This window comes from Erythranthe guttata, chromosome 3, assembly GCF_056151865.1.
Source record: "Erythranthe guttata isolate IM_541 chromosome 3, IM_541, whole genome shotgun sequence".
NCBI lineage: Eukaryota > Viridiplantae > Streptophyta > Magnoliopsida > Lamiales > Phrymaceae > Erythranthe > Erythranthe guttata.
In genome coordinates, this window is record NC_142535.1 from 18,123,804 (window position 1) to 18,137,623 (window position 13,820).

Below are 13,820 nucleotides of genomic sequence, written 5' to 3' on the forward strand. Positions count from 1 at the left end.
TAAAAAATATTCAAGCCAAGGGCATATTTATATTTGCCACAAACAAATATTCACAATTTACTTCAGAAGCATTTAATCAAACACCATGTAAGACAGAAATATAGCCAGTACTAGAATTAGGCGACTAGGCGTCTTATATTCCACGAAAAACATAAACGAGCGGATACAAACAGAAAAAACGAAAACCAAAAGAGAATTTCATACGAGCTTAGAACCATTTATACGACTTAACATACTCGTTAGGGAAACTTCTGAGTGAAACAAAGCTCGGCGTATAAGGCACCGCCTGCATCGGACTACCACCACTAGAAACTCCAAACACTTTACAATCATCGAGTTCTGCAGTAGTTTTAGTCTTGTTCGAGTAATAGTACATTTCCGAGAACGTGTTGAATTCATCCTCCCATGTCATCAATACATGACCGTCGTCGAAAAGTTTTATCGGATAAACGATTCCACGAGGCTGACCGTAACAATGCGGATGCCTTTTCCGGATAACAAACTCCTTCGTCCAAGATTTCTCGTTTCCGTATTCCTTCATTACCCAAAACGCAATCACAAGTTCATCGGTATTGTCGCATATCCACAAGTAACCCCCCAAAGCTACTACGACTTGATATCTTTTATACAACGAAAGAGACGGAGGACAAGGAAACGTGCTAAACGTTTCCGTCTCGAGATCAAAGCAAGATATCAAATTAGGGTTCTTGGAATCTTCTACGAACCAGTGAAGGCATCCATTGAGAAATGCCCCACTCGAATTCGTGTTCTCTCCCAACTTGGGGCCCGCGGGGATTCGTCTCCATTTTCCTGTTCCGAGAGTGTACACGTGGCAAATAGATTTCTTAACATGAACAGTTTTAACCACCTTATACTGACCACTCACTTTGCTCACCCCAAATCCGTAATTTACCGTTCCGTTAAAATCTATGTCGAGCAGCCTCTGCTCGTACGGAAACTCGATATACTCGCGAGTTAATGGATTGAATATGTAATAGGCATCAGATATAGAGCTTAATGGATTCAAAAAAAGCAAGCCATTAACAGAACCTTGTATTTCGCAGATGCTAATGCACAAATAGCTGCAATCGAAGCTCGTTATTTGTTCGTATCGACGCTCCGGGTCTTGGAGATCAAGTCCATCTTCGAATGCGAAAACTCCGTAATTGTTGAATTCACTGCAGAAAACCATTCCTTGGACCGATTTGGAGAGATGCGAATCGGCAAACTCACGAGTCCGGATCAGATCTCGCCATGAGTTACGAACACGTTTGCAGATTTTGATTGTTCGGATTGGAAGCCTTGATAGGATTTCGATTACGATCTCCGGCGGCAGATTTTTTAAGAGTTCTACCTCCATTTTGGAGATTTTTTGCTTGGTGGCTTTCATATTTGGTATGGCGAATGTATGTATGTATGTATCAATGTGTATGTATATATTTGGTGAAAGGGTAAAGCTAGTTCGAGAATTTATGATAGAATCAGTATGAACACCATGGATTGTGAGGGTACAATTGGATTAATTAGGGCTTCCAATTTCAAAATACTTATCTGAAACAGGGGGAAGTTTCCCACCAAAAATATTCCCTCCAAAAATAAAACAGGGGGAAAAGTTTATTATCATGTGAAAATTGTTTTTTTTTTGACCACCTTACCCCTCATCATTTTTTTATTTTATTTAATTTTGATTGTCATCACTTCATATTTCATACTATTTTTTGTAAGTACTCTATCAGGTGAAGTCCTAAGACCCAACATGTGCATAATCAAATCATGAAATTGAACATACGTCAAGCTTTCTTTCGATTCGAAGTTTCCGAAAGGAGATTGTACGCTCGCTCCGATTTTACATATTTCTGAATTTTCAGTTTATAACCACTCTTTATGTTAATGAAATTATGGAAATTAGATGGAAACAAGTTAATAATTTCCCGCGAAAGTTCTGATCATTAATATTTGAACTAGAATACTAAGTGGGGACAAAACACAACATCAAAATGAGCTTACAACCGTTCACCGGAACAAACTTACATCCTCTTTCGGGAAACTTTTGAGCGAAACAAAGCTCGGCGTATAAGGCATTGCCTGCATGCGACTAGAAATTCCGAAAACTCCATGAACTTCTGCAGTAGTTTTAGCCTTGTTCGAGTAGTACAACATCGAGAACTCTTTGCAGCGATCCTCCCACGTCATCAATACGTGACCATCTTCGAAAAGTTTGATAGGATAAACGATTCCAGAAGGTCGACCACGACAATACCGATAACCTTTTCGGATAACAAATTCCTTCGTCCACGACTTGTCATTTCCGTATTCCTTCATAACCCAAAGCGCAATTTCGTTTTCATCCGTATTGTCGCATATACATAAGTAATCCCCCAAAGCTACAATGACTTGATGTCTTTTCGACAACGGAAGAGGCGGATGAGCAAACATGCTAAAAGTTTCCGTCTCGAGATCGAAGCAAGAAATCAAATCAGAGCCCTCGTCGTCATCCACAAACCAATGAAGACATCCGTTAAGAAACGCCCCACTCGAATTCTTGTTATCTCCCAAAGGTGGGCCCGCGGGGATTCGTCTCCATTTTCCTGTGCCGAGAGTGTACACGTGGCAGATAGACTTATTAACGTGAACAGTTTTAATAACCTTATATTGGCCACTCACTTTGCTCACCCCGAATCCATAATTTACCGTTCCGTTAAAATCTTCGTCGAGCAGCCTCTGCTCGTACGGAAACTCGATATACTCACGAGTGATTGGATTGCATATGTAATAGGCATCAGATATAGAGCTCAACGGGTTCAAAAAAAGCAAGCCGTTGACAGAACCTTTAATATTGCAGATGCTAATGCCCAATTCGCTGCAATCGAAGCTCGTAAATTCTCTGTATCGACGCTTGGGGTCTTCGAGATCGAGTCCGTCTTCGAATGCGAAAACTTCGTAATTGTCGAATTCAGTACAGACAACCATTCCTTGGACCGATTTAGAGAGATGGGAATCGGCAAACTCGCGAGTACCGAGCAGATCTCGCCATGACTTACGAACGCGTCTGCAGATTCCGATTGTTCGAAGTGGAAGCCTTGATAGAATTTCGATTACGATCTCCGACGGCAGATTTTTTAAGAATTCTGCCTCCATTTTGGGGGTTTTTTGCTTGGCGGATTTCATGATTTTTTGCTTGGTAGCTCTCATATTTGATAGGCGTGGATATAAACCCGAGGTCGAGGATTTATGCTTGATGGGTTTCAGATCTCTGATTAGTGTATGTATAGGTCGATAGAATCAGTATGAACACCATGGATATATATGTAAGAAAGGGGGAGCGTTGTTTTTGGTAGAGATTAACTAGGGTTTCCAATTTCAAAATTCTTAATTCATTGGTTTTCGAAAACAGCGGGAAGTTTCCCTCCAAAATGAAAACAGGGGGGAAATATCCGGATAATTACAATGTTGGTCCCTATATTACACACAGTTTTCGATTTTGGCCCTTGCATGTTTTCTGTCACCAAATTGGTCCATAAATAATCGATTTTTTTACACTAAATCAGAAATAAAGTGGTTGTAATAGCATGGTCACGTGCCTTCAGACGTGCGTTTTTCCATCCAATCTAACTCCAAAATCAAATGGTTGACAGAAAGTGTAAAAAACCCGATTATTTGAGGATAAATTTCTTGCAGAAAAAGTTTAGGGACCAAAATTAAATAAAATGTATAATATAGGGACCAAATCTATTTATTACAATACGGAAATTGATTTTTTAATAGATAAATAAATAATGGTCCTATTAGTAACGAGTTTCATCTCGTTCTTGAAGACGACGTCGTAAACCACACAAAGGGGAACTCTTGAGAGATCTAGGGTTTGTTCCGATGAGAGAGCCTCGAAGAAACCCCAAATCGGAACCACAATTCTTCAGAATCATCCCACCGGAGATCGTAATCGACATTCTGTCACGACTTCCGATTCGAACCATCGCAGAATGCAAATGCGTCTGCAATTCATGGCGAGATCTGCTCCAGACAGCCGAGTTTGCGCACACCCATCTCTCGAAATCAGTCGCCGGACTAATTTTCGGCTTCAAGTGGGACTTCCGGAATCTCAAAATTCTGGAATTCGTCGATGAACTCGGTCTCGATTTCGAAAGCCACGATCTTCACTACAGTCTACTCACCAAATTCAACTCCTCCATGGGATTCAACCAACGCTTTGAGCTACTGAGTTCAGCCAACGGTTTGCTCTTCACCCGCTTTCTAAACCCTAACCCTAATCCTCTGTTCATATGCAATCCAATCACTCGCGAGTATATCCAGATTCCATCCACTGAAAACTCTCTGTACAGTAATCCTGCAGTAATCACTTACGGATTTGGGGTTAGCAGAAAGACTCGCCAATATAAGTTGGTTAGGGTTCTACACGAGTACGAGGATTATTCGTTCGAGAAAATTACGAATTCTGTTTGTCACGTATACACTCTCGGAGCAGGTATATGGAGAAGCGTAGCTTACGCTCCTCCATTCGAAAACTTTAAGCGGATAAATGGGGTATTTTTAAACGGTAATCTTCACTGGTTGGTCGACATTACGGACGCCTCCCTTGGCATTATTTGCTTTGATCTCGAGATGGAAGTTTTTAGCACGTTTTCTCCACCGAGATATAGTGAGAAATATGCTGTGGTCCTATCAGCTTTGGGGGATTGCCTATGTGTATGCGACAATTCATCGGAGGATGATGTTGTTATATGGTTGATGAAGGAGTATGGAGATGAGAAATCTTGGACGAAGCAATTTGTTATCAGAAAAAGTGCTGAGTTTGTAACTGATTCTGATTCGGGTCCAGCTACTATGTATCCGGTCAAAGTTTTCAAAGATGGTGATATATTGATGGTATGGTTTGACATGTACGTGTTTTGCTACTCCAACAAGACTAAAACTACTATAGATTTCGATATGCTTGGAGTTTATGACGGTGCTCTTGGCTTTGGCGCGTTATTGCTCCATACACCCAGTTTTCTTTCGCTCCGAAGTTTCCAGTTGGAAAATGTAGGCTCGTTTTGATGTTGTGTTTCAGACCGTCAATCTGTAGTCGTGTTTCTGACTTTCTTTTGATGTAACTTGTGTTTGTAAGCCCCTTCCGATGTTGCGTGTAACATTTTGGAACAACCTCTTATTTTTCATTTTCTCAGTTTGTATCTGCTCGTTGTTATGTTTCACGCAATGTACGGTGTGGATAAAGTTGCGTCCCGGGATGAATTTATGACTTCTCTGTTTTCTGATACATCTACATACGGAAGTTTTTGTATGTTTTAGGATCGGGCTTGAGATGTAAGGTTAAGACACTATAGTTTTATGAAACGATGTTTAACGTGAAATTCAACATTTTTCTGCTTATCATCTTGAATGTCGTCTGCGAAGATCATTTGGATGTGCTTATTATCAATGGCATATTAAAACTTGGTTCGATTAAACTATAATTGAATGCACCTTACGTATGTGCCAAATCAAGAGTCAAATATTCATCGTTTTCTTCACAAACATTTAATCGAACATCATGTTGACGTAAAACAGCCAACAATGCTATTGAATTGATAGCAGTTCAAGCTAGTTCTACTTGAATCGAGTCCTTTTGTTCTGATTTTTACATGTTTCGGAATATCAATCTGTAGTCGTGTTTCTGTTGGCGTGACTTGTGTTTGAAGCAATAATATCGATATTCAAATGTTTAAACCATATGTCGTAAGCTATTTCGTAAGTAAATAAAATATAGTTAATCGAAAATCTCATGTACAAATTATTTATCTTCAATGTAGATAATCAGAAAAAAGTAATCGAAAAACTGAACTCGATAGAAAAATTCTTGGAACAATTTCTAGAAGTTTCATTTAAAAAAATATATAAATAACGCCAAAAATAAAAATAAAAATCTTTTTTATCAAGTCATTTTAATATTTTATACATAAATAAAATAATATTCATTCTTTAACATAAGATTATCATTTCACTTCCCGCTCTTTTCTCCCGCTCTTTTTGCTAACCAGTGAATTAAGTAATTTGAAATTGGGAGCCCTAATAAAACCAATGTTCTGATTCCCTTCCCTCAACCTAATTAACCAGTCGTTCTTACTTCATCCATGGCGTCCGTTCTGATTCTCTCAAGCTAGGGTTTATCCTTCCGCATAATACACATACATACATACCCCCAAAAGATATGAAAGCTAACAATAAGCAGAGCTTCCCATACGCACGCCACTCAGATATGAAATCCACCAAGCAAAAAAAATCCCCAAAAATGGAGGCAGGGTTCCTAAAAAATCTGCCATCGGAGGTCGTCATCGAAATCCTATCAAGGCTTCCGATTCGAACAATTGGAATCTGCAAGCGTGTCCGTAAGTCATGGCGAGATCTTCTCCAGACTCGTCAATTCGCCGATTCGCATCTTTCGAAATCGGTACAAGGATTGGTTGTCTGTAACGAATATCTGAGTTTCGACCTTTTGGCATTTGAAGACGAACTCGATCTCGAAGACCGCGAGCGATTCTACAAGCCAATAGCCAGATTCGACAGCTGCCAATTGATCATCAGCATCTTCGACGTAAAAGGTTCTGTTAACGGCTTGCTTTTACTGAACCCGTTAAGCTCAATAGCCACTGATTATTACATATGCAACCCAATAACTCGCGAGTACATCGAGTTTCCATTTGACAAGAGGCTGATCGACACTCATTTCGAGATAATCAATTACGGATTCGGGGTGAGCAGAGTGACCGGCCAGTATAAGGTGGTTAGGATTACTAATATTAGAAAGTCTATTTGTCACGTTTACACTCTCGGAACCGGAAAATGGAGAAGAATTGACCCTGGCTGCGATTTGGGAAAGAACGAGCACTCGACCGGGGCGTTTCTCAACGGGAGTCTTCACTGGTTTGTAGAAGATTCCAAGGACTCTAATTTGATATCTTGCTTTGATCTCGAGACGGAAACTTTTAGCACGTTTTCGCATCCGCCTCTTCCGACGTGGAAACGTTTTCAGGTCCTTGTAGTTTTGGGGGATTACTTATGTATATGTGACAACACAAACGAACACGAAATTGCTTTTTGGTTCATGAAGGAGTACGGAAATGACAAGTCTTGGACGAAGGAATTCGTTATCCGAAAAAGCGCCGAGCTTGTTAGTGGTTATGGCCAATCGAATGGGATTGTTTATCCGATCAAAGTTTTCGAAGATGGCCACGTGTTGATGACGTGGGAGGAGCACGGAAACGTACACATGTTCTCAAACATGTTCTACTACTCCAACAAGACTAAAACTACTACGCTGTTCGACGCTTACGGTGTGTTTGGACTGATTAATATTGGTACTCCCATGCAGCCATTGCTTCATACGCCGAGCTTTCTTTCGCTCAAAAGAAGTTTCCCGAAAGAGTATGTCACCGAATTCTCTTATTTTCGATCCCATCGAAAAAAATAAGCATTGAAGAAATTATGAAATTAAACCCTTGATGCATAAATTAAATTTCTCTTTAATTTTTTTTCTCCAGCTCCTCTGTTTTTATCTTCATTTTCACTGCAGAACTTTATAACAAAATCTAAAATTAATAATTGCAATATTCTATTTAATTTCTTCCAGCCTGCAACTGCAATTGGGCTCGGCCCGTTAATAAATTCGGCCCGATTGATTCTGGCCCAGCTTCAATGTACCAAAGTCCATTTCACTACCTAAACGCCGTCGTATTCTTTTCCCAATTGCTTCTCATTCTCTCGACCTAGGGTTTATCCTTCCCGCCCATACAACCATTTCTTTTCTTCAAACAGCAATCTAGGGTTTGTTCTCCAATTAATTATCAGATGACGAAGTCTCGAAGAAATCCCAAATTGAAGCTACAACATTTCAGAAATCTGCCGTCGGAGGTTATCATCGATATCATATCACGACTTCCGGCTCGGAGCACCGCAATCTGCAAATGTGTGTGCAAGTCATGGCGAGATCTAATCCGAAATCGCGAGCTCCTAAAAAATCTGCCACCGGAGATCGTCATCGAAATTCTATCAAGGCTCTCAATTCGAACAATCGGAACCTGCAAACGCGTTCGCAAGTCGTGGCGAGATCTGCTCCAGACTCGTCAATTTGCCGATTCGCATCTTTCGAAATCGGTCCAAGGGTTGGTTGTCTCTCACAACTACACGAGATTCCACGTTTTGGCATTTGAAGATGAACTCGATCTCGAAGATCCCGATATTCACTGCAATCCATTAGCCACATTCGACAGCTGTAAATTGTTCATTAACATCTTCGACGTAAAAGCCTCGGTTAACGGTTTGCTTTTTCTGCACCCGATGAGCTCTACAGCCACCGATTATTACATATGCAATCCAATAACTCGGGAGTTTTTTGAGTTTCCATTTGAGCCGCGGCTGTTTTACATATATTTTTACGAAACAGTCAATTACGGATTTGGGGTGAGCAAAGTGACCGGCCAGTATAAGGTGGTTAGGATTGTTGATGTTATGAAGCCTATTTGTCACATCTACACTCTCGGAACAGGAAAAAGTCTTGGAAAAGGAAAATGGAGAAGAATCGACCCTGGCCCGCCGTTGGGAAAGAACAACCAGTCGACTGGGGCGTTTCTTAATGGATGTCTTCATTGGTTTGTAGATGATTTCACGGGCTCTAATTTGATCTCTTATTTCGATCTCGAAACAGAAACTTTCAGCACGTTTTCTCATCCTCCATTTCCGATGTTGAAAAACTTTCAAGTGCTAGTAGCTTTGGGCGACTACTTATGTATATGTGATAATAGAGATGAACACGAAATTGCTTTCTGGATGATGAAGGAATATGGAAATGACGAGTCTTGGACGAAGGAATTTGTTATCGGAAAAACCCCTGAGCTTGTTAGTGATTATGGTCAATCGAATGGAATTGTTTATCCTATCAAAATTTTCAAAGATGGTCACGTTCTGATGACGTGGGAGCAGCGCGCAGGCTCAAGCATGTTCTACTACTCCAACAAGACTAAAGCTACTACGACATTCGATGCGTGTGATGTGTTTGGAACAGGTGGTTTTAGTATTCCCGTGGAGGCATTGCTTTATACGCCGAGCTTTCTCTCACTCAAAAGTTTCCGGAACGAAGATGTAATCGAATTCTCTTATTTTTAATCCCGTTGATAAAAAAGGAGCATTAGTTTATCCTTGTTCAAATATTAATGATCAAACCTTTTGCAGAAGACCAGTGGAGAAATTATGAAATGAAATCTTGATGCATAAATTTCTCTTCTATTTTCCGATTTCTCGGTCTTGGAGTAATTTAGCGAGATGTGTGCTTAAAATCTCGTGGTTGCAGCATATAACAAGTATTATTTGACGAGGTTTGGAGCAAATCATTTGTTTAAGACTATTGCTGTTAAGTCTGTATGTAACGAGTGATTGACGAAAAAAAATCTTCAACATCTTTTGTGACATAATACTTCGGATTCTAACTGATAAAATTTCAGAAATTTCAAAAAAATATATGCAATTTCTACATTTTTTGGAACAGTCTTGAAAAAATTTCACAGTTTAAGAAAATATTATTTAAATGCTCTGAAAATATAGAAGTTTTTCTCTTGATCAGGTCATTTTAATATTTTATGCATAAACTATATTTACTTTTAGCATAAATAAATTTTAAAAAAAAATATAGATTATTATATTTCTTGAGAAAATCGGAATTTTTGAAAATTATGATTGGATCAGAAAGCCGAGTTTTTTATAATTTTGTATATAAACACTTTCTAGTCTTATTTCAGAATCCAAATAAAAATAAATTATTCCAAAAATAAAACTTTTAGAACATAAATTATAAATTGGTTGAATTGAAATTTTTTTGTTCCCTCAAAGCAAGCCTCTCAACATTCATAACATTTCCCGCATTTTTTTTTTCAGAATTCCCGCTCTTTTAGTTAACCAATGAAACAAGTATTTTGAAATTGGAAGCCCTAAACAAACTGTGCCAAAACAACGCCCCTTTCTAACATATCCATGGCGTCGACTTTGATTCTCTCGAACTAGGGTTTATCCTTCCACCAAATATACATACATGATACATTCACCAATTATGAAAGGTAACAAGCATAAATTCCCATACGTACGCCAATCAGATATGAAAGTCACCAAGCAAAAAAAATCCCCCAAAATGGAGGTAGAATTCCTAAAAAATCTGCCATCGGAGATCGTCATCGAAATTCTATCAAGGCTTCCGATTAGAACAATCGGAATCTGCAAGCGTGTTCGTAGGTCATGGCGAGATCTGCTCAGGACTCGTGAGTTTGCCGATTCGCATCTCTCCAAATCGGTCCAAGGAATGGTTGTATGTACTGAATTCGACTATTACGAAATTTTCGCATTTGAAGATGAACTCGATCTCGAAGATCCCGATCGTAACTACGATTCATTAACCAGTTTCGATTGCAGTCGATTGGGCCTTAGCATCTGCGATCTAAGAGGTTCCGTTAACGGCTTGCTTTTTATGCACCCGTTGAGCTCTATATCCTCTGATTATTACATATGCAATCCATTAACTCGCGAGTATATCGGGTTCCCGTACGAGCAGAGGCTGCTCGACGAAGATTTTAACGGAACGGTAAATTACGGATTCGGGGTGAGCAAAGTGAGTGGCCAGTATAAGGTGGTTAAGGTTGTTCATGTTAACAAACCTATTTGCCACGTGTACACTCTCGGAACAGGGAAATGGAGAAGAATTGCGTGTGATGCCAAGTTGGGAAAGAACGATTACTCGACTGGTGCGTTTCTTAATGGATGTATTCACTGGTTTATACAAAGCTCTCATTCGATTTCGTGCTTCGATCTCGAGACGGAAACTTTCAGCACGTTTGCTCATCCGGCTCGTCCGGCGTGGGAAAGACAGCTTCTGAACCTAGTAGCTTTGGGCGAATACTTATGTATATGCGACAACACACATGAATATGAAATCGCGTTTTGGGTTATGAAGGAATACGGAAACGACAAATCTTGGACGAAGGAATTCGTTATTCGAAAAGGTTACGGTGAACGACCTCGTGGACTCGTTCATCCTATCAAACTTTTCGAAGACGGACACGTGTTGATGACGTGGCAGCAAGACTCGAGCTGGTTCTGCGACATGTTCTATTACTCGAACAAAACGAAAACTACTCAAAAGAACCAAATGTTCATGTCTAGTGTTGGTGGTCCGATGCAGGCGATGCTTTATACGCCGAGCTTTCTTTCGCTCAAAAGTTTCCCGAAAGAGGATGCGGCCGAATTCGTCCATTTTGGGTGAACGGTTGTAAATTCGTTTCGATATCGTGTTTCGTCACATTGGAAATTAAGCATTAGTATCCTTTTGTTCAGTGTTAATGATTAAAACTTGGTGTTACAGTAGAACCTCGATTAATTAATAACCTTGATTAAATAATAGTTTCTCTCGGTCCGACTCGGTGAAAAAATGTTAAATTATTAACTCCATAATTTAATAATTCGCTAAATTAATAGAATTTCCCTAGTGTCGACTGTATTAATTTATATATGTTAGAACTGTATTTTGTTTCTTATATTTACCATTTACTGCCATTGGGCACGGCCCGTTAATAATAATAATTCCAGCCTGTAACTGCAATTGGTCTCGGCCCGTTAATAAAATTCGGCCCAGCTTCAATAGTTAATAGCAAAGTCTACTTCACTCTCCCAAAACGTCGTCGTATTGTTTCCCAATTCCTTCTCATTCTCTCGACCTAGGGTTTATCCTTCCCGCCCATACAATCATTTACTTTCTTCAAACACCAATCTAGGGTTTGTTCTCCCATTAATTATCAGATGACGAAGCCTCGAAGAAACCCCAAATTGAAGCTACAAAATTTCAGAAATCTGCCTTCGGAGGTTATCATCAATATCATATCACGGCTTCCGGCTCGGAGCACCGCACTCTGCAAATGTGTATGCAAATCATGGCGAGATCTAATCCGAAATCGAGAGCTCCTAAAAAAACTGCCACCGGAGATCGTCATCGAAATTCTATCAAGGCTTTCAATTCGAACAATCGGAACCTGCAAACGCGTTCGCAAGTCGTGGCGGGATCTGCTCCAGACTCGTCAATTTGCCGATTCGCATCTTTCGAAATCGGTCCAGGGATTGGTTGTCTCTAGCGACTGGCTGAGTTTCGATGTTTTGGCGTTTGAAGATGAACTCCATCTCGAAGACCCCGACGTTTACTACAAGCGATTAGCCACATTCGACTCCTGCGAATTGGTCATTAGCATCTTCGAAATAAAAGGTTCGGTTAATGGCTTGCTTTTACTGAACCCGTTAAGCTCAATAGCCGATGATTATTACATATGCAATCCGATAACTCGTGAGTATCTCGAGTTTCCATTTGATGCACATATGCAGCGACTGATCGATATACAGCCGTATGAAATAATAAATTACGGATTTGGGGTGAGCAAAGTGACTGGTCAGTATAAGGTGGTTAGGGTTACTAATATTAGGAAGCCTATTTGTCACGTTTACACACTTGGAACAAGAAAAAGAAAATGGAGAAGAATCGACCCTGGCCCGCCGTTGGGAAAGAACAAGCACTCGACTGGGGCGTTTCTTAACGGATGCCTTCACTGGTTTGTAGAAGATTCCAAGAACTCGAATTTGATATCTTGCTTCGATCTCGAGACGGAAACGTTTAGCACGTTTTCTCATCCGCCAGTTTCGATGTTCAAAAGTTACGAGGTCCTAGTAGCTTTGGGCGACTGCTTGTGTATATGCGATAACAGAGGCGAACACGAAATTGCTTTCTGGATGATGAAGGAATATGGAAATGACGAGTCTTGGACGAAGGAATTCGTTATCGGAAAAACCCCTGAGCTTGTTAGTGATTACGGTCAGTCGAATGGAATTGTCTGTCCTATCAAAATTTTCAAAGATGGACACGTGTTGATGACGTGGGAGGAGCATTTAGGCGTAAACATGTTGTTAAACATGTTCTACTACTCCAACAAGACTAAAACGACTACGCTATTCGATGCGTATAATGTGTTTGGAATATCAGGGGCTGGTTCTCACATGGATGCATTGCTCTTTACGCCGAGCTTTCTTTCACTCAAAAGTTTCCCGAACGAGTTTGTGACCGAATTCTCTTATTTTCGATCCCATTGAAGAAAAAAGTAGCATATAGTGTATATCCTTGTTCAAATTAAGGATCAAAACTTTTGCGGAAGATCAATGAAGTAGTTATGAAATGAAATCTGGATGCATAAATTTCTCTTGTATTTTCCGTTTTCTCTGTTTTTTTCCGCTCATTGTTACTTTTCGTTTTCGTTGCAATTTCCCCATGCTTCCACACTTGTGATGTCTAATGTATGTATTGATAAGCTAATTCATAAACTTATGGAGCGACTAAAGCTGCTCAAGTTCGATTGAGAAAAAAAAAAGCTGCTCAAGTTCGATTGAGAAAAAAAAAAGCTGCTCAAGTTCGATCGAAAAAAAAGCTGCTCAAGTTCGATCGAAAAAAAAAAACTGCTCAAGTCGTAAATGTGTTTTCCTAAATATTTTCTGTAAATATGCAATGAGATATTAGAGAAGGTGAGATAACACTTCTTAATTTTTTTGGAATTAAAAAATTGAATTTCATCTCAGAAAATTCAAAAAAATGGAAGTTTATTTCGAACAATTTCACGAATTTCAGCTTTTGTAAGAAAAAACTATTTAACTGCTCCAAAAATATAATTTTTTTTTTCCTTTTTACCATGTCAATTTAATATTTTATTATACATAAAAAAATACTTAACGTAAATTTATTTAAAAACAGTATACAA

General features: G+C 39.5%; 7 protein-coding genes across 7 annotated transcripts; 5 read left to right on the forward strand and 2 right to left on the reverse strand.

Moving 5' to 3' along the window:
• Positions 1-7: 7 nt before the first annotated feature.
• On the reverse strand, positions 8-1,490 carry LOC105974482 (F-box/kelch-repeat protein At3g06240-like). The gene has a single exon (XM_012999592.2). It carries the CDS (start codon positions 1,388-1,390, stop codon positions 209-211), a length of 1,182 nt encoding a protein of 393 aa, XP_012855046.2. The 5' UTR covers positions 1,391-1,490; the 3' UTR covers positions 8-208.
• Positions 1,491-1,920: 430 nt separating this feature from the next.
• Positions 1,921-3,328, reverse strand: LOC105974239 (F-box/kelch-repeat protein At3g06240-like). Its single transcript, XM_012999307.2, has one exon. It carries the CDS (start codon positions 3,190-3,192, stop codon positions 2,014-2,016), a length of 1,179 nt encoding a protein of 392 aa, XP_012854761.1. The 5' UTR covers positions 3,193-3,328; the 3' UTR covers positions 1,921-2,013.
• A 442-nt stretch (positions 3,329-3,770) lies between these two features.
• Positions 3,771-5,369, forward strand: LOC105974498 (F-box/kelch-repeat protein At3g23880). The gene has a single exon (XM_012999611.2). It carries the CDS (start codon positions 3,871-3,873, stop codon positions 5,053-5,055), a length of 1,185 nt encoding a protein of 394 aa, XP_012855065.1. The 5' UTR covers positions 3,771-3,870; the 3' UTR covers positions 5,056-5,369.
• Positions 5,370-6,088: 719 nt separating this feature from the next.
• LOC105974207 (F-box/kelch-repeat protein At3g06240) lies at positions 6,089-9,389 on the forward strand. The gene is made up of 2 exons (XM_088815887.1): positions 6,089-7,419; positions 7,625-9,389. The coding sequence occupies exons 1-2, from the start codon at positions 6,206-6,208 to the stop codon at positions 7,653-7,655; spliced, it is 1,245 nt and encodes a 414-aa protein (XP_088672013.1). The 5' UTR covers positions 6,089-6,205; the 3' UTR covers positions 7,656-9,389.
• Positions 7,843-9,389, forward strand: LOC148771995 (F-box protein At1g11270-like). Its single transcript, XM_088815886.1, has one exon. The coding sequence runs from the start codon at positions 7,843-7,845 to the stop codon at positions 9,154-9,156; it is 1,314 nt and encodes a 437-aa protein (XP_088672012.1). The 3' UTR covers positions 9,157-9,389.
• Positions 9,390-9,984: 595 nt separating this feature from the next.
• Positions 9,985-11,578, forward strand: LOC105974434 (F-box/kelch-repeat protein At3g06240-like). Its single transcript, XM_012999536.2, has one exon. The coding sequence runs from the start codon at positions 10,076-10,078 to the stop codon at positions 11,294-11,296; it is 1,221 nt and encodes a 406-aa protein (XP_012854990.1). The 5' UTR covers positions 9,985-10,075; the 3' UTR covers positions 11,297-11,578.
• Positions 11,579-11,700: 122 nt separating this feature from the next.
• On the forward strand, positions 11,701-13,274 carry LOC105974433 (F-box protein At3g07870). The gene has a single exon (XM_088815888.1). The coding sequence runs from the start codon at positions 11,830-11,832 to the stop codon at positions 13,159-13,161; it is 1,332 nt and encodes a 443-aa protein (XP_088672014.1). The 5' UTR covers positions 11,701-11,829; the 3' UTR covers positions 13,162-13,274.
• Positions 13,275-13,820: the final 546 nt, after the last annotated feature.